Source organism: Anser brachyrhynchus, assembly GCF_964034855.1.
Source record: "Anser brachyrhynchus genome assembly, chromosome: 3".
Lineage (NCBI taxonomy): Eukaryota > Metazoa > Chordata > Aves > Anseriformes > Anatidae > Anser > Anser brachyrhynchus.
The window spans coordinates 82,413,601-82,435,315 of NC_137696.1; the positions used below are offsets into that span (position 1 = coordinate 82,413,601).

At 54.4% G+C, this 21,715-nt stretch overlaps 2 protein-coding genes across 7 annotated transcripts in view; one reads left to right on the forward strand and one right to left on the reverse strand.

Moving 5' to 3' along the window:
* Positions 1-1,805: 1,805 nt before the first annotated feature.
* POU3F2 (POU class 3 homeobox 2) lies at positions 1,806-7,858 on the reverse strand. Its single transcript, XM_080584823.1, has one exon. The coding sequence runs from the start codon at positions 7,750-7,752 to the stop codon at positions 6,367-6,369; it is 1,386 nt and encodes a 461-aa protein (XP_080440949.1). The 5' UTR covers positions 7,753-7,858; the 3' UTR covers positions 1,806-6,366.
* Positions 7,859-8,099: 241 nt separating this feature from the next.
* The window catches only part of LOC308192389 (uncharacterized protein), a 58,053-nt gene continuing 44,437 nt past the window's right edge, over positions 8,100-21,715 (forward strand). For 2 of the 6 annotated variants that reach the window (XM_080585950.1, XM_080585946.1), the window contains exons 1-3: positions 8,100-11,469; positions 11,669-11,698; positions 18,161-18,230. In XM_080585950.1, coding sequence (XP_080442076.1) covers positions 10,283-11,320 — 1,038 coding nt within the window. In that variant the 5' untranslated portion in view covers positions 8,100-10,282 and the 3' untranslated portion in view covers positions 11,321-11,469; positions 11,669-11,698; positions 18,161-18,230. Of the gene's footprint in view, positions 11,699-18,160; positions 18,231-20,201; positions 20,898-21,715 lie in introns of those variants that run through there. The other 4 variants (XM_080585947.1, XM_080585949.1, XM_080585948.1 and 1 more) reach the window with 4 other exon arrangements.

Here is a 21,715-nt window from a genome sequence, read left to right on the forward strand (position 1 = left end):
TATACTGGTAATCAGCGATGCGTGCGTGCTTGAATGCTTAGTGCAATAAAATTCACCCCCGTCCGCCCAAACAATCAAATACAAATTAGTTTAATGATTGTGCCTGCTTGAATGTCTTGGAAATCCACAGGCAGAGGGAAATAAATAGCACCATCCTTGTTTGTGCGTCTCCCCTACTGACCAAGGAGCTGATGCCTCCATGGACTTGGCAATGAATGACTGCAGACATGAATGAATCAAGGAGGGAAAAGGGAATTAATGAATGAGGCGGGCGGGCTGAAAACAGCCCCGAACTTTTAGACGAGAGCCTCTTACAGCTCCCGGGACGGCTCCAGACGGCCGGGCAGGGGTAAAAGGGGGGGGTGGAAAAAAAAGCGGCCCCTCCGCCCGCATCTTCGTGCCCGGAGGAAGAGGAGGAAGAGGAGGAAGAGGAGGAAGAGGAAGAGAAAGTCCGGGCGAGGAGCGATCCGGCCCGGGGCCCTGTTCACGCTGCCCCGACCCGCTGGGAGATGGGGCAGGATCCGGCCCCGGCCGTGGGGCGCTGCGGGGGACCCGGGCCCGGCTGCGGGCCGGGGCTGTACTGGGGGGGGGAGCGGGGCTGCCCCCGGACAGGGCCCTTTTTGGGGCCGGGGACAAGGCTGGGAGCGTGGGAAGCCGCGCACGGCCGGGCGGCCCCGTGCTTGTCCCGCACCCCGCAGGGAAGGCGCCCTGGGGAAGTTCTCGGGTTTATTTCAGCCGCTCCGCCGAAGCGCGCTTGTTTTAGGCTCTAACTCGTTTCCCCCAAAAGGTCCGTGCCCTTGGAAGTGCAGCCGAGCGCCTACGGCCGGGGCAGGCTTCCAGCCGCCCTTTGAGGAGCACCGCAGCCCCGACGGCAAAACCTCGCCGCAAGGCACCGGGTGAGCGCCCGCAGCTCCCCAAAAACCCAATTCCCTTTGCGGATTAAGGCCGGAGAGGCACCAACACCCCCGGAGTCACCCCCCCATCCCCTCCCGAAATACAGGCTAAACAAGCAGCCCCCGACGGCGGGGAGGGCACGGCAGAGCCCAGCTTTCCGACAACTTTCCTCCCTTCGCTCCCGCCGCCCTTTCTCACGCGTGGGGACCAAAAGCCTCGGGTGAAAGCCCCCCTCCCGACCTCCTCTCCCCCTGGGGGTCTTGCTCCTCTCCTTTCCTCTCCTCCCTCCCGCAGGAGGAGCAGCCCCGCTCAGCCAGCACCAGAACAAAGAGCCGCAGCAGCCCCACCGACGTGGCTCGGGCAGACCTCGGGGGGCTTCGCGCCCCACACGGGGGGCCGGAGGAGGGATGGGGACGGCGACGGGCTGGGGATGGAGGCTGCGGGAGCAGCCAGGCCCCATCCCAGGCCGAGAGCCGGGGGGGGCACCCGGCCCCTGAGCATCCTCCAGCAAAACCCGAGGGCGAGGAAAAGGCGGCGGGGGGCGACCGGGGCCGCTTTTTCACCGTCGGGGCTCTGCAAAGTTTAACCGGGGGAGACAGCAGCCTTTGGGGGGGGGGGGGGGGGGGAAGGGGGTCGTAATTGGCTATGTCCAGCCCCCCCCGGCCCCGCTCTGCTCAGCAGAGCCGGAGCCGCGATGCACGGCCCTGGGGACACGCAGCCGCCTCCCGGCTTCGGCCGCCGTCGGAGGGAGCGAGCCGAGGGCGCCGCGCTTTTGTTGTCGGCAGCGGAGCTGCAGAAGGAAGGGAGGCTCTGCTGGGAGGAGCGGCCGTGCCCGAGCCCCGCTCGCTGCCGCGCACCCCGACATCCACCTGCAGAAAGTGCGCCCCGCGGCCGCTCCATTTTTTTCCACCCCCCCCCTTTCTCTTAGAAAGAAGGGAAAAAAAAAATACAAAGAGAGGAGACAAAAGCGTCTCCCGCATACACACGCACAGCCCGGCCGGCCTCCCCTCCCGGGCAGCACACACGAGCCAGCCGCTGCCCTCCGCTCCCCGGGGCAGGAGCATCCCTGCGGGCGCTGCCCCGCGGCCACCCCGGCGCCCATCCCCGCGGCCTCGGGCCTGCCCCCGGCTCACGGCAAGGGGCTATCCCACCGGGAGAGGCTCTTCCCGTCCCGGCCAGCCCCTGCTCGCAGCCAGCAGGGCCCTGCTGTCACAGGCGCAAGGCTCCCTCCGGGCCCCCCGAAGTGTCCTGCAGAGGGCAGAGGCTGCTCGCGTTCCGCAGGCAATCCGGCGGGATATTGACCGAGGGCTTCAAATCCATAGCCAGCTTAAACATTTTACCCGTCAGCACGTCTGCGGTCGCAAAACACTTCTTCTTTCTGTCACTTCTCCTCGAAACTATTGATAAGATCATTTAGCTGAATCTGTTCGGGACGAGCGTGATATTGACTAGGAGTTAGGAAAGATGATTAAATCTAATAAGCCTCGAAACTATCGCGGAAACCGCCGGGGAGGGGGCAGCGGGACACCGTCCTCCACACACCGAGCGACTCTCCGCACCCCGACTCTCCCCGCTCCGCTCCCCGGCGCGCCCGCCCCGACGCCGGCACCCCCGCGGCGCAACGCCCGGCTCCGGCCGCTCGCAGCCGGCCCTGCACGGCCCGGCCCGGCCCGGCCCGGCTCGGTATGGCTCGGCATGGCTCGGCAAGGCACGGCCCGGCGGCACAGCTATCCCTAGGTACAGCCACAGCACCGCCCGCCCGCCGCAGCCTGGGCCGCCGGCCCCGCTCCCCGGCTTTGGACAGCGCTCCCCCGTAGGGAAGCTCCGCCTTTCCCCTCTTTTCTTCCCCTCTTTTGTAATTTTTTTTTTTCCATTATTATTTTTTAGGAGCCCGATCTTAAACTGTCAAAAGGCAAGGAGCAGAGGAGAGCGGGCTCTCTGCTGGGCCGAGCCTCCAGGCACAGCGCGGGGCTGCGACCGAGCTGCGGAGCGGGTCTCGGTGCCGGCGGCAGGGGCAGGGCCCCCCTGCGCGCCCCCAAAAACCAAACGCTTGGAGCCCCGCTGCTGCGGCCATCCGCGGGGACACGCCGCGAGCACAGCCCCCGCTGCCCTCCGTCAAAGCCCGGGAAGTCAGGGACGCGGAACCTCTCGGTATAGGCATAAAATTTATTCCAAAATTCCATGAGATATAAAGGAACGGCGGCGCTTTACACAGAACTCAGCTCAGTGTATAAGTACTGGGGCGTTCTCCCTCCAAATTTTAAGAGCTATGCAAATCTGTGCTATCTTTAAAAATAAAATAAAGATATTTCAATAATTAGAACAAACTATGAAGGTATTGTGCATTTCTGTTTTATGTAGATAATAAAATATTACTTTAACATAAATATATAAGGATCTCTGCGTTTTTATTTTTCCCCACAAGCACATCCAAATGTACCAAAACAAAGTATTTTTTTAAAGAGACTGAACCAAAAAAAATTACATCCCATATAGATTTTGTTCACCTACTCATTTAAAGCTACAGAAAAACAGTTTCCAGAACCTGTTTGCTTTGAAAGAAATAAATATACATTGAGGCAGGCCACTTAAAAATGATATGAAAATATTTCCCTGGGTAGCATTTAAAAAAAAGAAAAAAAGAAAAAAAAAGGAAAAGAAAAATAGACAAAGAAAACATTGAAACTATTTCTGCATTTCAAAGGACAAATATTAAACATATATACATAGTGGTAAGGTTTGCGTGGTAACTTTTTTTTTTTTTTTTTTTTTTAGTAAACCTATTTGGAGTTTGAGGCTTTTCTCAAACCTCCTCTAGACTCCGTTTTCTGACCTTACACACATATTAATAAGCGTCTGAAAGTTCATTTCCTCCCTTTACCACTGGATCTGCCCTGATCTGATTCACTTCACTAGGCGCTAGTCCTCAACACTTTAAATAACAAGCAGCTCAATACACCCAAAAAAAAAAAAAAAGGAAAGAAAAGAAAAGAGAAAAGCTCGGTGCCCGTATCTTTGTAACAGTTGTTGGAAAACTAGGAAAAAGGCTACTGCATGTGCCTCTCAGAAATCATCATCTGTCTTACCAAGAAGAAAAGAAAGAAAGAAAGAAAGAAAGAAAGAAAGAAAGAAAGAAAGAAAGAAAGAAAGAAAGAAAGAAAGAAAGAAAGAAAGAAAGAAAGAAAGAAAGAAAACCAAATGTCACAGGCGCTTTAAAAGACAATGAGAAACGTAGCCTAAAGCCTTAGCTACTGAATGCAATATTTATATGATTCTCTGCAAGAGAACGCTTCCTTGTTTTTTCTCCATAATTGTCCAACACTCACCTAAGTAAACTTTTAGCTTATAAAAATGTTTTGCCTATATAGCACCCATTCGTGCTGACTAAATGATCCCTTTATGAATTTATAACTATCATAGTTTAAAGTTCCTCTAATGTATATGTATGGCTGTGCGTGTGCATAAGTACATAAACACAGAGGCACACGCGCACACATACATACGCTGCTCCGAGTTCCCGCTCCTATGCTTCTCTTCAGAGCTTTTTGTTTTGTTTGTTTTGTTTTGCTTTCCCCGTGGGTTTCCCCCTCTCTCTCTCCCTCTCTTTTTTCTTTTTTTTTTTCCTTTTTTTTTCCTTTTTCCTTTTTGGAAAGTTAACCGTTTCCCATCAGGGCAATGCCACGAAATGCACTTTAAAACTGTTAACGGGGGGGGGGGGGGGTGGGTGGGTGGGAAGGGTGGGGGGAAGACGAATTGAAAATGGCATTTCTTTCCACTTCACTTCATTCCCCAGTGAAAGACACAAGGCTGCCCGAGTTAAACTCGTCTTTTCGTCCAATAAATTACTCCGCAACCCGGACCGGAGGAGGTGGCGGTGGTGGAGGTGAGGGGGGGGGGCTGGGGACGAACAGAAAAATAGAGAAGGGGCAGCGCAGCAAAAAGACGGGCGAGGGGCCGTGGGGACAGGGCCGTGTTCCCACGCGGGTGGGACCCAAGCACGCTGCGTGTGCCCCCCCCCGGCACCGCACCCCCATCGCGGCGGCAGGTTTGGGGGGCTGGCGGCACGCTGCCACCGGGAGAGGCCTAAAGGACCCCCCCCCCCCCTTCCCTCTCCAGGGAGCGCCACTTTCTCCGGGAAAACTCTGGAAATGAACTGTGTGGTTTCACCTCCCGGAGCTCCTCCACAATGGGCCCTGCTCGCCCCTGCCGCAACAAGCTGGGAGGGCCGAGCAGCTCTCCCCCCCCCCCCGCCCCTCCACTGCGCCTCGACCCCCGCAAACACTGCCTGAAAATGAAGTTTACTTTGTCGGCTCCCTCCCTTCTCCCTTCTCCCAAGTCGCCTCTGAGCGAGCGTTTGGGAGAGCCAAGCCCCTGGAGAGAGGAAGCTGGCGGTGCGCAGATATATATATATATATATTATATATATTATATACTATACATATATGTGTCTGCATGTACGTACAGGCAGGCGTGCGTACGTAGGCATACATACAGATATATGCGCTCTTCCTGCTGCAGCAAAAGGAGAAAATAAGCATTACACATATTTAAGAAGACTCGTTTATAACAAAAAGTTCACATATACACATAAAGCAAAGGCTAGAACACAGTAACATATCGTGGACCGGTCACTGGTCGACTAACGCTCACCGTGGAAAATGCAAGTCATTTTCAAAACTAAGGTGGGAAAGGAAGAAAACAAAATGAATCTGTTTATGTAAACTTCGATTTCCTTGCAGTGCAAATCGGTACGGTTAAATACTGCCTACATCAAAAGGGATAGCTTCGCTTTTCTCTTCCTTTTCACATACTCATTCCTACGGGGGATACACAGAAAATAAACACAGCAGCATGTGCCAACCCCGAGCGACGGTCCGCGATGCCACCTTCCTTTTGGGGCCGGGGGGGGGGGGGGTGCTCCGGGGGGCCCGCGAGGAGGCAGCGCCCCCCACTCCCCCACCCCCGCGTCCCCCCCACCCCATCCCCGTCCTCGCCACCCCCAGGGCCAGGGCAGGGCGCAAATTTTTGGGCCGGCGCGGAGCGGAGCCCCCTGCTCGCCCCTGCCCTGCCGGCCTGGGCGCGATACTCACTGCGCTGCAGCGCACGGGAAGGTCAAAATACCGCCCCGCACCTGCTGCCGTCTAAGGGACAGTCCGGTGCAGGTGCTTTGTCTGCTTTGATTCTCTCTCTCTCTCTCTCTCTCTCTCTTTCTCTCTCGCTTATTTTTTTTGTTTTGTTTCGTTTTGTTATTTTTTTTTCTTAATTTTTTTTTTTGCGCGGTTTTTCTTTTTTTTTTTTTTGAAAGACGGGAGAAAATTAAAAAAAAAAAAATAATAATAAGATAAGGAGGACGATCACCGAAAGTCGGGGGGGAGGATGAAGAGGAGGAGGAGAGGAAGAGGAGGAGGAGGAGGAAGAGGAGGAGAGGAGGAGGAGGAGGAGCAGGCGGGGCCGGGCGCCCCCGCCGCGAGTTCACTGCACGGGGGTCTGCACCCCGTGGTGCGGCGGCGTGTCCCTGCTGGCCCCGTACACGTCCTCGGCGCCCGGCAGCGTCCCTCCCGGGGGCGTCATGCGCTTCTCTTTCTGTCTCCTGTTACAAAACCACACTCTCACCACCTCCTTCTCCAGCTGTAGGCTGTCCGCCAGCGAGGTGATCTCCTGGGCCGAGGGCTTGGGGCACTTGAGGAAGTGGCTCTCCAGCGCGCCCTTGACGCTCACCTCGATGGAGGTGCGCTTTTTCCGCTTGCGGCCCTGCGCCGCGATCTTGTCTATGCTGGTGGGGCTGCCCGAGGAGGAGTCCGCCTCCTCCAACCACTTGTTCAACAAAGGCTTCAGCTTGCACATGTTCTTGAAGCTCAGCTGCAGGGCCTCGAAGCGGCAGATGGTGGTCTGCGAGAAGACGTTGCCGTAGAGGGTGCCCAGCGCCAGCCCCACGTCCGCTTGGGTAAATCCCAGCTTTATCCGCCGCTGCTTGAACTGCTTGGCGAACTGCTCCAGGTCGTCCGACGTCGGCGTGTCCTCGTCCGAGTGCGCCTCGTGGTGCGGCGCCCCGGGGGGCGCGGCGGAGGGCGGCGGCGGCGGCGGCCCGGCCGCTCCCGGGTGCGGGCCGTGAGGCGGCGGCGGCGGCGGCCCGCCGTGCTCGGCGCCGTGGTGCGGCGGCCCGGGGGGCCCGGGGGGCGGCCCGGGGGGGCCGGGCGGCTCGTCGTGCGCGTCGCGGAGGCCGTGGTGGTGCAGGGCGGGCTGCGCGGCGCCCAGCATGCCGTTGACGGTGAAGCCGGGCGGCTGCGAGTACAGCAGCCCCGCCGCCTGCCCGCCGTTGGCCGCGGCCATGCCGGGCGGCAGGTGCGCCGCGCCGCCCGCTCGCCACGCCGCCGCCGCCGCCGCCGCCGCCGCCGCCGCCGCCGCGGCCGCCGCGTGGTGCCCGCCGCCGCCTCCGCCGCCGCCGCCGTGGTGCACCAGGTGCGGCGCCCGGCCCGGCGGCGGGTGCTGCGGCGGCGGCGGCAGCTCGTCGCCGCGCCCGCCCGGCTGCACCACGGCCGGCTTGATGTCGGGCTGGCCCAGCGCGCCCGCCGCCCACGGCGCCTCGCCGCCGCCGCCGCCGCCTCCGCCGCCGCCGCCGCCGCCGCCGCCGCCTCCCCCGCCGCCGGGCCCGCCGGGGCCGCCGTGGGACAGCGCGGCGATCCACTGGTGAGCGTGGCTCAGCGGGTGCCCGTTGCTCTGCAGCGCGTAGTCCGCCTGCACCAGCGCGCCCGCGTCGCGGTAGCCGCCGCCGGGCTGCATGCCGCCGGGCGGCTCGGCGTGCACCATGGGCGAGCCGGAGGCGAGCAGGCTGTAGTGGTTGGAGGCTGCGGTCGCCATGACTCGCCGCGCCGCACTGAGCGCGCCGGGGAAAGGCGCCGCGCATTTGACAGCTACTTTTGCGCCTCGGGCGCCGCGCGGCGCCCGCGCCCCCCCGGCCCGCGCGGCGGCGGGGCCCACTGCGAAGGCACGCGCGGCCGCCCCGCCCCGCCGCCGCCGCCCATTGGACGCGCGGCGCCTGACGGACGCGGGCGCCCCTGGCAACCGCCGCCGCCGCGCAAGCCCATTGGGCGAGCCGCGCCGAGAGGGCCCGCCCCCCGCCCGCCCCCCGCCCGCCCCCCGCCGCCCGGCTCTGAGGGGGAACGGGGGCGGCGGCGGGGCCGGGCCCGGGCCCGGGGGGGGGTGAGGGGTGAGGAGCTCCGCGCCCCCGCCCCGCCCCGCCCCGCCCCGGGGCCCGCCCGTTAACGGCTCCTGTTGCTCGGCCCGGCGCGGGGAGCCCCTGGCGAGGCGGAGCGAGGGGAGCGAGCCCCCGGTCCCGGTCCCCATTCCCCGTCCCCGTCCCCGGTCCCGGTGCCGGTCCCGGTCCCGTCCCGGTGCCGGCCGCAGGCTCGGCCGCGGGGCCCGCCGGGCGCCGGGGGTGTGAGGGAGGCAGCCGTGCGCCCCCCGCCCGCCGCGCGGGGCTGACCCGCGGGACCCGCGGTGCCCCGAGGCTGTATGCCCCTTTTCTCCTCCCGCACAAAAGCGGGCCGGAGGCGGCGCGGCGTCTCGGGCGGGCGCTGCGGTGTTGCGGTTCGGCTCAGCCCCTCGCTCGCCGTTCAAAGCAGCTGTTCAAACACCCGGGCTGCTGTACTTTGACGGGAGGAAGGTTTTTCAAACGGCCCCGCAAGCTTTGAACTGACAGCCCTCCTTGATATCTCCTTCGCCGCCGCGCCGCTCCTCCTCCTCCGGCAGCCTCGCTCCGCGGCACGGGGCCGCGAGCACCTCTCGGGGGTCCCCGGCGACCCCCCCGGGGGCAAAAGCGACGAGGAGAGGAAAAAAAAAAAAAAGGGGGGGAGAAAAAAAAACCGCCCGAGCCTCTCCGGGAGAACGGCCGGGCGCAGCCAACGCGAGGCTCCCAGGCGCTGCCTGCGAAGGCCGGCTCGGCAGCTCCGTGCTCATTGCCGGGGCGCGTTTAATGCACCTTTTGTGAGATGGGGTTGTTTTGATCTCTGCTTCCTTTTTAACCTTTCCCTGTGAAGTATTCAAGCCCGCACTTCTCGTGTGGCTCTCGCCAGCGCTGCTCCGAGGAGGCTGATTCGGAGGCGAGACCCAAGGCATGAATGAAACTTCAACTTTAAGGGCCTGCGGAGAGACAAAACTGAGGCCGGGGCTTCACAAGTGATTGCTTTAAAAAAAAAAAAATCCAATCTACACAAAGAGGCAGCTGGCTGCTTTAATGAAAACTGCTTAAAGCTGCAAGAACCGCAGCCTCAGGGATGTATTTATAAGATGACTCAAAAGCTACACTTTCAAGTTGCTTCTCCTCGGGGTAGATATAACAAACACATTTAACTAAGAAATCTAAACAAAAAGGACAGAAATTGATAACTTTGATTGCACGAGCTCACATTACCCATTGAAATTAAAATCCGCCGTCCAAATAGATTTCCCCACCTATCTCGAGACGGAGGAAAATCTCCCCGCACATACGTATGTATACATATATATATATCCGCACGCACACATACGGAATATCATCTGTATTTTTGCCCCGCTAGAATACCGATTATCCCAGAAGATAGAAAGGTGTGGAATTTAAAAAAAAAAAAGAAAAAGAAAAAAAAAGAAAAAGAAAAAGTTCCCGCAAAGTTTGCACGAGGGTTCATTTCCAGCATTCCCCGCATCTCTATTCTTCCGGCCACTTCATTCACCCGAGACTCTTCTATTTTATCTGCATCGCTGTTTAAACTGGTAGGGTATAATGCTCTAAGTTCGGCATTTGAAATTAAATTATTTGAATTCACGGATATTAATCTTTTCCCTTCATCCTCCAGTTCTGAATCTTGTCATTAAAAATGATCCACCCTTTGTAGTCCGCAAGTGAATATTTTATAGACAGACACCGCTATGAAGACTTCTAACACAACGTCAACCAGTCAGACTTGGCTGGTGCAGGGATTACTTTGAGTAATTTATCAAAGGAAGGCTGCGAAATTTTGAGTGGAGAATATGAGGCCTTGGGGGGGAAAAGAAGCAGAAGAAGCAGGAGGAAAAAAAAAAAAAAGAAAGACAAATTCCATCAGTCCACGAGATAAATTCTGGCTGGAGTTAATGCGGCTTGTTTATTGAATCCTCGGAGCCAGACCCGGGCGCGATTGGAGTTTGCCTTTTACTTTCCCCGGCCGGTAAAGGAGCGCCCCACGACGGGGCTTTTGGGGCGTTTCTGCTGGCCCAGGAGCAGGTGGAGGGGAGCAGGGGGAGGCGGCCGAGCCCCTGCGGCAGGCAAAGGGGATTTCAGCGGGCACTTCCCAAAGCCTGCAACGGGGAGCTGTGCGGGACAACATATACAAAATAAAAATAAAGGAGAGAGCAAGCTCTCCATCCCTGTGTGATGCAGCTAACGGTTGTTTTCTTCCTTCCTGCAGCGATCGCCGCCGGTGGAGGCGAGCAGCGCCCCGGGAAGGGCTCAGCCGAAGCGCCCGGGGGCACGGCCCTCTGGACCCCTCCGGCCCCCTCCGGCTTTGGGGCGCTCTGGGCTGGCGGCAGGAGGAAGGTGGCTCCTCTCCCTCCCCAAACACCCCCCCGGGCTCTCCAGCGCCGTGCTCGCCTCCAGGCCGAAGGGATGCCCAGCCTGGGGGTGCCACCGGGCTTTTCCTCTCCACCCAGCACGGGACACGGCTGGGGGCTCCCCGGGAGGACCCAGGGCCGCAGCAGCGCCCCAGAGCATCCTCAGCCCGGTGCAACGGGGGCAGCCCCCCAAAGCACCCGCAGCCCGGCTGGGGACACCCCGCTGCCTCCCCCCGGGCCCGGCCCGGTGCCGGTGAGGCTGCTCTCAGAGCCTGCCCCGGGGGAGATGCAGGAGGGGCCTGGGGGGGGGGGGGTCTGGAAAGTTTCTTTGGCTCGGGGAGGAAGAAGAGGAGCGAGGCGAGCAGGAAGGCCGGGCCATTGTCCACAGAGGGTGCATTTTTGCCAGCCTGGCGTTGGTTGCTATAGTGAGGAGAGAGAGAGGAGGGGGGGGAGGAAAAAAATTCAAAAAAAAAAAAAAAGAAAAAAAAAAGCCCGACCAACCCGAAACCGAACAGAGGAGCACAGTTCGCCTCCCTCCGCGCTCCAGCCGGGGCCGCGCCGCCCGCTCCCAACCAAAATAAGAGCGCGGCCGGGGCTGGCCCGGCGGGGACCCGCTCCTGCCCGCCCCGCAGCCGTCCCGCAGCCGTCCCGCAGCGCTGCGGGGCGCCCCGGCTCCCGCAGCCCGGCCCTGCTTCACGCCCCGCAGAGCATCCGTGGCACTGCTCCCGACACCAGCTGCTGGGGGGCCTTTGTGGTCTTTTTTTTTTTTTTCTTTTTTTTTCCCCTTTTTTATTTTTTTTGGTGCCTAAATAATCTGCAGAAGGGGGGCTGGCTTGTCCCGATGCAAATGAACGGCTCTTAAATTCGGAGAGAGACTCTTATTTTGCAGCAGTGTTTTTTCCTTTCTTTTTTTTTTTCTTTTTTTTTTGTTGCCTCGCTATTGAACTTTGAAAACAGTGCGGCGGGGGGAAGGCGATAATGAAGGGTCTCGGAGGCTTAAGATTTAGTTAAGTGAGTGACTCAAGATGGCAAGAAGAAAGTTAGTTACTTAGTTAATTGGGAATTATTCACCTTCCGAGATCGGCGCCGCAGTTTGTTCAAATGACAGCGCGCACTTGGGGCGGGGGGAAGGAGGCAGGCAGGGCGGGGAGGAGGGGAGGACGCAGATTTCACTTGTTTTTTTCCTTTTTTTTTTTTTTTTTTTTTTCAGGACAAGTTAAATTGCAGCTGAAGGAGAGAGGTCAGTATCTTTTCAAATCAATCTCTCTGTCTGTCTGCCTCTGTCCCCATCTATTCCCTGCAAAAGGAAAAGCTCCAACTTTGTTCCTCCATCTGTTCTGTATCGTCTGCAATCGGCAGTTCTTTAGATTGCATGCACTTTTGCTCCCGATGGAGTGAAACTTTAAAGGTGTACAGTCACTTATCTGAAATAGGGAAAAATAAAAGTCGTCCTTTCCAATCATATAGCACAACTGTTCTCTTCCCGTTCAATTGTTAATTTTCTTTCTTTTTTTTTTTTTCTTTCCCTTTTTCTTTCGGTCTCATTTTCGAATTGCGGTTGACAAGTTTTATTTAAAAAAAAAAACACTTTACAAGCCACCACTTAATGCATTATTCACATTTTTAAAAATGCTTGAAAGAAATCACGTTAATGAAGAGAACATTTGTAGTAATTTGGTGATAATTATCAGAATCACCAAATATTCGCAAAGGCTTTAACATTACGTGTTGGAAGAAAAGCAAAACACATTATTTTAATAGTCTGATATGCAAACTATGGACCATTCAATTACATGGCTTAATAATGCATACATGATGTGATCTTGTTATTGGGATAGGAAGGGCTGCAGTAATTCACTCCAAAGACCAAGTGTGCTCTTACATCCAGTAAAATCCATTGCCATGGATCAGGGGGCCCTGCCAAACTACATTTAAGAGAATAAAAATTAATGACTGAGAATTTGAGCGTTAAATTAACATTAATTATATGACCTGCCTGCTGGAAAGATTAAATTTCTTACGCCCTAATTAGATAACGTCTCCTCATACATCAAACAATTTCCACTTCCAGATTTCGGTATTAAAATGCAGAACGGGGCGGCCGGGGCCGTTTGGGCTCCGGAGCCCGGGGCTCCCCGGGGCTGGGGGCGACCCTGCCTCGGGCTCGGGGGGGGCTCGGGGGGGGTCAGGGGGGGATCAGGGGGATTTGGGGGGGGCGCCGAGGGGATGCTCGGACCCGGGTTGAGGCTCCCACGCAGGAGCTGCCGCGGGTGGACGGGGCGAGCATCCCTCGGCGCGGGCGAGGCGGATCCGCGTTTCTTCGCCTCTCTCGCGAAGGGCAGCCTCAGCGGCTCCCCGGGGAGGGGAGGAAATCCCTGGGATACCCCTGGCCCCGTCCCCTGCTCCTGGTCTCCCTGGGCTCGGCCGTCACCGTCGCGCCTGGGCGGCCGGAGCGCAGCCGGCGTCCGTCGGGGCCCCCCGACGGCGGCCGGGGCCGGACACGGGTGGGAGCGGCGGGGACACGCGGCTCGGTTTCAGGGCTTCGGGTTTCAGGGCTTTAACCCGGCGTGGCTGCCGCTTCGGCAGGGAGAGAAATAGAGAAATAAATAAATAAACAAACGGGAGGGAGAGAGAGAGAGAAGTGAGAGTGGGGGGGAGCCGCGGGGGGTGCGTGGGAGAGGGCGGCGGCAGCGGGGCGTTGTACCGGGGGCTTCAGGAAAGCTCCTGTGACCGACAGAGGAGAGCCCTTACCGGGGGGCTGCCGGGGGAGGCAGGGGACGGGCAGAGCCAAGGGTGGGCTGTCGGAGCCCGTGGGTTTCCCCGTGCCCACCTGCGTGACGGGTGGAGGCAGGGGGCACCGCAGCCCCCTCCCCAGCTGGAAGGAACAGGGAGGAAGGGGAGTCGTGGCATCGTAAAACGTTACCTCGTTCTCCTTCGTGTCGTGGTACTACGTAGTTGCTTTTTCAACTCAACTGAAACTCGGTTGACGTTGGCGCTGCGTTGCCGCTCCTCCACGAGCTTCAGCATTTGTCTAAAATGCCCCTGCCTTGTCTGCTAGCGTCTCTCGCTCACTCTCTGGACTGTTTTGATACCAAATACCAAATAACATCCAATGCTAAGTTAAGTTACAGCTTCCAGAAAGCGGGTAGGTGAGGAGGAAGCAGTGGAGGAGATAAGGGGACATGGCCTTGTTCCTGTGCTGCCCCCGAGCTGCAGAAGCACCTCTCTCTCCTTCAGGCACGAAGCTTTAGGCCATGCACCCAATCCCTCCTCCTTCACCAGGCCGGGGCTAAAAACGTGCTACTGTTCTCAGGAGAGTGAGTCTTCCTGGTAAACGGCAGATACACTTCATGCTAAATTTGATGGCAAATAAAGTCTGGCTGACAGCGGGCAAGAGCGCCAAGGGCAGCAGGAGTTAGCAGCACGCAAGAAGTCTGTGGGCTTGAGCAGCATCTCCAGCATCGCATCCACACACCAGAAACAACCACCTCCTCCCAGAAGCAGCTTCAAAACACGTGTAAAGGAAGCAGATCCAGAAAAAGTACAAAAGCATGTTGTGGCAAGAGGAAAATAAACCCTCATCTCCCCTGCTTGCCACTCCTTCAAGCTTGGCAGTAGCTGCTCCTGTAGCAGGTCACTTTCATCCCTGGTCAAATTTATGTCCCTTCCACCATCTCCTCCCATTGCCTTCAGTGGCCAAACTGAAGGGCCTGGAAAATGCATAGAAGAGGGCAGAGTGATGTTGTGAAGCTGTGCTCTTCAGCTGAAACGCACCTGCACTTGTCTCGTTCCCTGGTCATTGCACTGGGAGTGTCATAGCCTACTCGTTACAGTAACTTAAGAGTCTAATATTTTTGTATTAACAGGCAGCTACAGGTGACATAACTGCTTCTTCCCTGAAATTGCAGACGCGGATGTAGTGGGATGCCCCCTTCTCCTCACTGTTGCGATATATGGCTTGGAGTTTAAGGGTAAATTTAAATATTTAGAGGCCTGAACACTTTCTCCCATTCTTCTTAACCCAATGGTTTTAAACAAGCTAAATCACTCTCTTGTTTGGAGAGCAGGATGGGCAGAGGCTTTGGCTCGTGCTGCTACGGACGAACTGATAGTTGCACTTCTGCAGCTGCACTTGGCTGTCTGGGGGTGCTGACTCTGGAATAGCAGGGATTGCTATGCCTCTCCCACACACAGCCTGTGAAAGGCAATCAGTCTTCATAGGGAACAGCTCAAATAATTCATGTACCATAATAATTGTATATTCCTGCTAAAGTGACACTGAACAGTCAATTCTTCAAGAAAAAAGATGTGCCCATCACCTTAGATAATTGCTAGTGCTACGTATCTTAAAAAAAAAATCCCTAAACACCACGATGGTACGTATATACAGGCAAATTAGCGATGATTCCTGAACCTAATGCTCCCTGAGTGGAATGGGAGGCTCTTTGCATGTGAACTAGGTCGAGGGAATGAGCCTGGACCCCTCTCCTTTGCCTGCTAGCCCCTTCACGTGGTGAGGGCTTGGTTGTGCAGACCCCCCTGTCATCTGCTGCGCAAACATATGGCTGGTGTTTCCTCAGCAGGGAGCCCCCAGCTGAGATTGCACCTGTGGTATAGTGATTTGCAAGCACAACTAAGCAGAGGTAACCCACCTACGTGCATTGAGCGAGACGAGTTTGCCCACTTCCATTTGCTGCTGTACCGCTGGACTGACTGCGCCTCAGCATAAATTGGTTCAAGGTGCCTTGCTTCAGCAGCCGTGCAGGGGACTGGCTTCTTAGTTATTCTGTAACTCAAAGGTGTGCAAAATAGCTGCCTAACTGGGAATAAAATTATCATAAGCGCAATTATGCCTGTGCTGAAAGGACAAGGTCATAAGAGAGAATCCAAAATGTCAACAGGACCAGTCCATGATGGATTGTCCCAGACAAAGCTGTCCAATGCTATACATCACAAAAAGTTAAAAGACGATGTAATTTATATGTTAGACTCATTGTCAATTCACACCAGAACCCGAGGAGCGGCAGACTCATTCGTAGTACTTGTGGCCATATGGCACGTTTGGGGATGTGTGGTGAGGGTGGTTGGCAAAGCACCATTTTTACCTTTGGTGTGTCAGTAAAGGCTCTTCTGAGCTGACAGTAGCTTTTGCATTTGGCACAGACAGTCCCGGGGCACCCTGTGTCGGTCTACTTTCCCTGCCCTGGCTCCACAGTGACTCGGTATCCTCTAGGACGGGAAGGTCTTCATGCAGCCAAGAGGGTCCTTGAGCCAGCCCTTTGCTCCAGAGTCCTGGCAGTGCTGGTTTGCACCCTGTGGACTGGTGCATCATGGTTAGGCTGGGCTGCTCAGAGGTAACTCAGGGCTTTACTGGGTTCTGCCAGCCCCCAGATGTTTCCTGCACAACATCTTGCAGGGAGGGGATCGAGTGCACCCTCAGTAAGTTTGCAGATGACACCAAGTTAGGTGCGTGTGTCGATCTGCTCGAGGGCAGGAAGGCTCTGCAGGAGGATCTGAATAGGCTGGACCGATGGGCTGAGGTCAACTGTATGAAGTTCAACAAGGCCAAGTGCCGGGTCCTGCACCTGGGGCGCAACAACCCCAAGCAGAGCTACAGGCTGGGAGATGAGTGGCTGGAAAGCTGCCTGGCCGAGAGGGACCTGGGAGTATTGGTTGATAGTCGGCTGAATATGAGCCAGCAGTGTGCCCAGGTGGCCAAGAAGGCCAACAGCATCCTGGCCTGCATAAGAAGCAGTGTGGCCAGCAGGTCTAGGGAAGTGATTGTGCCCCTGTACTCGGCTCTGGTGAGGCCGTACCTCAAGTGCTGTGTTCAGTTTTGGGCCCCTCGCTACAAGAAGGACATGGAGGTGCTTGAGAGAGTCCAGAGAAGGGCGACCAAGCTGGTGAGGGGTCTGGAGAACAAGTCTTACGAGGAGCGGCTGAGGGAGCTGGGATTGTTCAGTCTGGAGAGGAGGAGGCTCAGGGGAGACCTTATCGCTCTCTATAGATACCTTAAAGGAGGCTGTAGTGAGGTGGGGGTTGGTCTGTTCTCCTACGTGCCTGGTGACAGGACGAGGGGGAATGGGCTAAAGTTGTGCCAGGGGAGGTTTAGGTTGGATGTTAGGAAGAACTTCTTTACTGAAAGGGTTGTGAGGCATTGGAATGGACTGCCTAGGGAGGTGGTTGAGTCGACATCCCTGGAGGTCTTTAAAAGACGTTTAGATGTAGAGCTTAGCGATATGGTTTAGTGGAGGTCTTGTTAGTGTTAGGACAGAGGTTGGACTAGATGATCTTGGAGGTCTCTTCCAACCTAGACGATTCTGTGATTCTGTGATTCTGTGATCTTGTGCTCCTCCTCTGTTATTTTATTTCTTCCTTTTTCTTACAGTCATCTTTTACACTAAACTTACATATTTATCTAATAAATTTATTTAAAAAAATCTGCTCAACAACCACTCTTTATACATTATTTTGGAAGAGGTCCATGTCCACTGCTGCCGGAAAATAAATAAATTTTGAAATCCACTTGTTTTGGTTTTAAGGTGAAGAAGTAAAGACATCACACTTCTTTGCCTCCTATCTGGATGTGCCCTGTTCATTTTAGGTGGGAATGGTGGAGCTGCCTCTTGTACACACCGATACTCCCAGTTAAAAATTCTTGGTTATAATGTTGTTAGATTGTAGGCCAAGATTTCCTGTTGTCAACCAGAATTCCAGCAATGAGAACAAAGGGCATGGCATCAGAGATCCTTGATTTAAAGAAAAGCTGTTACACCAATTTGATAGGACTGGGAAATGGTAGGAAAGCAGACGTGGGCAGAGTTTTGATCTATGGTGGAGCAGAGTGGTGGAGTCCAAGGAGTGAAAAACGGAGTGAGAGGGACTGCTTTCAGACTGAGAAGATATCATGGTGACGGTGCTTGGCTGACTGCAGCAGCAGACTAGCTCATCAGGCATAGCTGGGGTCTTCAGCTGGATACCATATGTCCTGTAGACACAGTGAGGGTGTAAATTGAGGCCATTTGGAAATTATATGCCTTTGGATTGTAAGCACATTGTGAACACAATGAATATGAATGGCTGTTCCACTTCTAGAAAGGTAGCTCTCCTGGACCTTGCACTGGGACATTCTTATTGTCTTTCGCCAGACTACAAAAGAAAAAAAAAACCACATAGCTAGTGCTCTTTGATTTTAATCAAACGTCTTCCCTTCCCTTCCCTTCCCTTCCCTTCCCTTCCCTTCCCTTCCCTTCCCTTCCCTTCCCTTCCCTTCCCTTCCCTTCCCTTCCCTTCCCTTCCCTTCCCTTCCCTTCCCTTCCCTTCCCTTCCCTTCCCTTCCCTTCCCTTCCCTTCCCTTCCCTTCCCTTCCCTTCCCTTCCCTTCCCTTCCCTTCCCTTCCCTTCCCTTCCCTTCCCTTCCCTTCCCTTCCCTTCCCTTCCCTTCCCTTCCCTTCCCTTCCCTTCCCTTCCCTTCCCTTCCCTTCCCTTCCCTTCCCTTCCCTTCCCTTCCCTTCCCTTCCCTTCCCTTCCCTTCCCTTCCCTTCCCTTCCCTTCCCTTCCCTTCCCTTCCCTTCCCTTCCCTTCCCTTCCCTTCCCTTCCCTTCCCTCCCCTCCCCTCCCCTCCCCTCCCCTCCCCTCCCCTCCCCTCCCCTCCCCTCCCCTCCCCTCCCCTCCCCTCCCCTCCCCTCCCCTCCCCTCCCCAGGTAGTTTTGCAGCCAGCAGGCAGGCAGGAAGGTCAGGACCACATCTCCTACCCCGAGCGAAGTGCCTGGGGTAAGTATCTCTGACTACGCAGTGGCTGTTCAAGTTAAGCACAATTAACGTGACGCCCTAGTTAAAAAGCCAGTCATTGCCTGTGAAAAACAACAGGCTTTGTGGATCTAAATTTTGAATGCGGTCTCTCCAGAGCCAATTCAGTGCTAACCACATGCATGCAGAAATTTGAGGCAGTATGGTTTTTCTTCGTTTCTGTTTGCCTAGAAGATCAGAGCTCCTGTTTGTGTTTTGTTGTGTTTCTGCATTTGCGTCAGGGGCTCTCCCATGTTCTGCTCTTTGCAAGGCTGGAAGCAGAAGCAAGCATGGTTACTTTGGAGTCCCAGCACCAGAATAAAGTTACAGCTTTCTACCTGTTCATCTTTGGTGAGGCAGGAAGAAAGTACCTACCTCCATTGCCATTAACTTATTTCAATGGGATCCTGCAAAATGTCTAATGAAAGGCAATGTTCAGACGATTGGGATAGTTAAAGTGGGTTTTGATGAGAAGTAAATGAAGGAATATGTATGCATATACATAGGAATACGTCTCTCCCACACCTGAGATATTTTTTCTGTACTAGTTATGGGTGAGATGTCTTTCCTGCTTGACATTGCTGTCACTTCAGAACATTTTTGGGCAATGGGTCTGTGAGGCATACAGATAAAAAAAAAAAAAAAGAAAAAGAAAAAAAAGCCTTTTACAGCTAAATTAAGTGTTGGCATCTCTCACAGGACTTTATCACAATTTTTTTTTTCTCCTAAAATCTCCTACTCCTGGATTTATGTAATTAAATGACAATCTCAGCTCTTGTGAGAAATAAAAAATATGGTTTCTATACATCATGATTCTAGAGGGATGCTTTAAAAAGCGATTTGAAGGTACCCTAAATGTGCAGCAACCAACAGAGAAATAAAATGAAAACCACATTTATTATTAGGAAAAATCTTGAAACTTTTAACCATGCTTGTCATTTTTAAAGTTGACTTATGATTTAGATTAGACATTAAGAACAGCTTTCTAACTTTTCAGTTAGAAAGCACAAGAATAGATTGCCTGGAGTGGCAGTGGGAGGATTTTGAAAATAGATTGGACAAGTGCCTGCCAGGCATGCTCTAGCTGCAGCCCACCCAGCCCGGAGCAGTGGGGTGCACGGGTGACCCCTCGTCCTTCCCAATTTGCCTCCTGGAGCAGGGTGCTGCATGGGGCCGGGTTGAGCTGTGGTGCTGCGGTCGGTGCAGGTGGGTGAGCACGGTGCCATCCTGCCCAGGCTGTGTGTGCCCATGCTGGCTGGGGGCTGTCACACCTGGTCTTCACTCCCCACCCGGCACCACCTTGCTGCTTGACTTCCCCAGGCGTATTTTTGGCTATAAGCAGCTCCTCTGGGCAGCCAGAAGCGAGGTAGGGAGTCACCTTCTCCGCAAATGTTATCCATGAATACATCCATGAAACCTTCCTAGGATTACTTAACCCGAGTCCGCAGCGTGTCTGTTTCCCTGCTGACACGCCATTAGCATCTGAAGCATCTATATTTCCTGAATCGCAACAGAGATAACTTATCATTCCACCTGCTTATCTCAGACCTGCCCTGTGGATCCAGTGGAAAGATTTCCCCTTTAGCACGTAACAACAGGTGCCTGATACTTGCTTTGAAACCTTCCCCCTCTTTTAAAAAAGAAGATTTGGCATTCTTGCCCTGTACTTTTTGCATCTCTCTTTCCATCTCCATGCCCATATAAGCTGGGCTTATTATTATCGGCCCACCGGCCCGTATCTCGCTGGCGGTGCTATCAGTTCCACACGACGTTTGCCCCGGGAAGTTTCGGATCTGTTAGGAGGATGCCTGCATTGCAGTTTCCAAAGCTGGTGTGCCATTGAGAAGTTGGTCTGGAAGCTAAGTATTCAAGAAACTCCTCAGGAGGCTGCTGGAATATAGGGGTAGAGGAACAAGCCTCTGTCTAATTGCCTTTTGTGCTTCTTTTTTCTCTCAGCAGCTCCTCTGGATATCAAGTCAGCACATATTATCTTGCGCAGAGGTTCACGTTCTGCAGAGAGAGTCAGCAGGCAAAAGTGCCTGTAACAATTAGCGTGACAGCCCCTGCGAGCAGGAGAGTGGGAACGGAGATGGGCGCACACAGGAGACGTCTGTCTGCAGTCCCCCTTCCACCGAGGGCAATTCAGGTGCTGGCCTGGCCGAAGAGCATCCAAGCTCAGCCGGATTCAGCATTAATTCATGGGCAGGTGATAGGAAAACGCTCTTCAGCTCCTCCTTGCTCCCTCCTGCCCTGAGTAATTTTGCTGTGAATGAAGGCATGGGGAGGGGATCATCTCCAGCTCCCCACTTCTGAGCTGCAATAACACCGGGTGTCCCATGGCCACAGCTGCCACCACGATCCTTACCGCAGCTTTAGGTACGAAAATAGACAAGCTTCAATGGAGGAGGTAGATCAGGGTAAGAAGCAGAGCTTTTTTCTTGCTATCCTGAGTTCTGGTATTCCTAAATCACATGCTTCGTCTTGCCATGAAATCTTATCAGAAGCAGAGGAAAGGTGCACATAACTAACCACGGAGCCTAGATTCATTGGCTGGAGTTTTATTGTAAGAGATACCAGGAGCATGAAAGACACGCTGGTGCTATCACCTATAGATAAATTCCTTGAAGTTTTTCATCATAGGATCCTGCTTCCTCCTGCTTATATAGTTTTGCCATCTGTCTTGATTTGACTGTTTCAGTGCTTGATGTTTTCGTCTAGATCAAGATCCAGGAGACAAGCAAAAATATATAAGCAGCCCATCTTTCATTGCAAAGGAAAAGCTTATGAAGTTTGCAAAGTTGCAAAGTTTGCAAGGAAAGATGCAAAGAGAAACCTAAACCACCTCAAAAAGCAAAAGCAGGCACCCCCTTTCACTGTTATTTGAAAAATCGTGGTTTTATAGCTAATCTATGAGGCTTTTTGTGCATGGACTGATTTGTAGTTTCTTAATGATTGGGACTGGCAGTATTGTTTAAAGCTTTGCCAGACTTTCAGCAATGAAAGAGTTTTTCTTTTCTTTTTTTTTTTTTTTTCTTTTTCTTTTTTTTCTCCCTGCTAGTCTCTTTCTCAAAGCAAACTATCATGGAAGCACTCCATTTGGTGGTTCAATCCTTTCAGTGAATTAAATTAAGGAAAAATTATATATTTGAGTGTCCTAAAAGTTGCAGTTATTTCTTAGGGAAGATCTAGCACTGCATTCTCTGGTAAACTCAGAATTCTTCTGGAAACTCAGAATTTTGCAGGGCAGGGTGGTGCCCTAAACAAAATTCTAATATTTTTGAAAATGTTAGTTTACAGTTGCTTGTTTAGTCTTTTCAGACACAGTCCTTACAGACTCAATATGCAATTAATGTGCTTCAGCCTGTCCCTTCGGCAGTTCAAGACTAGATCACGGATGGAGAAAGAGATCCCAAGCCAGTGGGCTGGGGGAGGATTTCCCTGCAACGTTTCTTTGTGCTAACTTTATATTT

What these genes read in the sequence shown, in the direction of transcription:
- POU3F2 (XM_080584823.1), bottom strand. Translation starts at nt 7,752, where the DNA reads ATGGCGACCGCAGCCTCCAACCACTACAGCCTGCTCGCCTCCGGCTCG.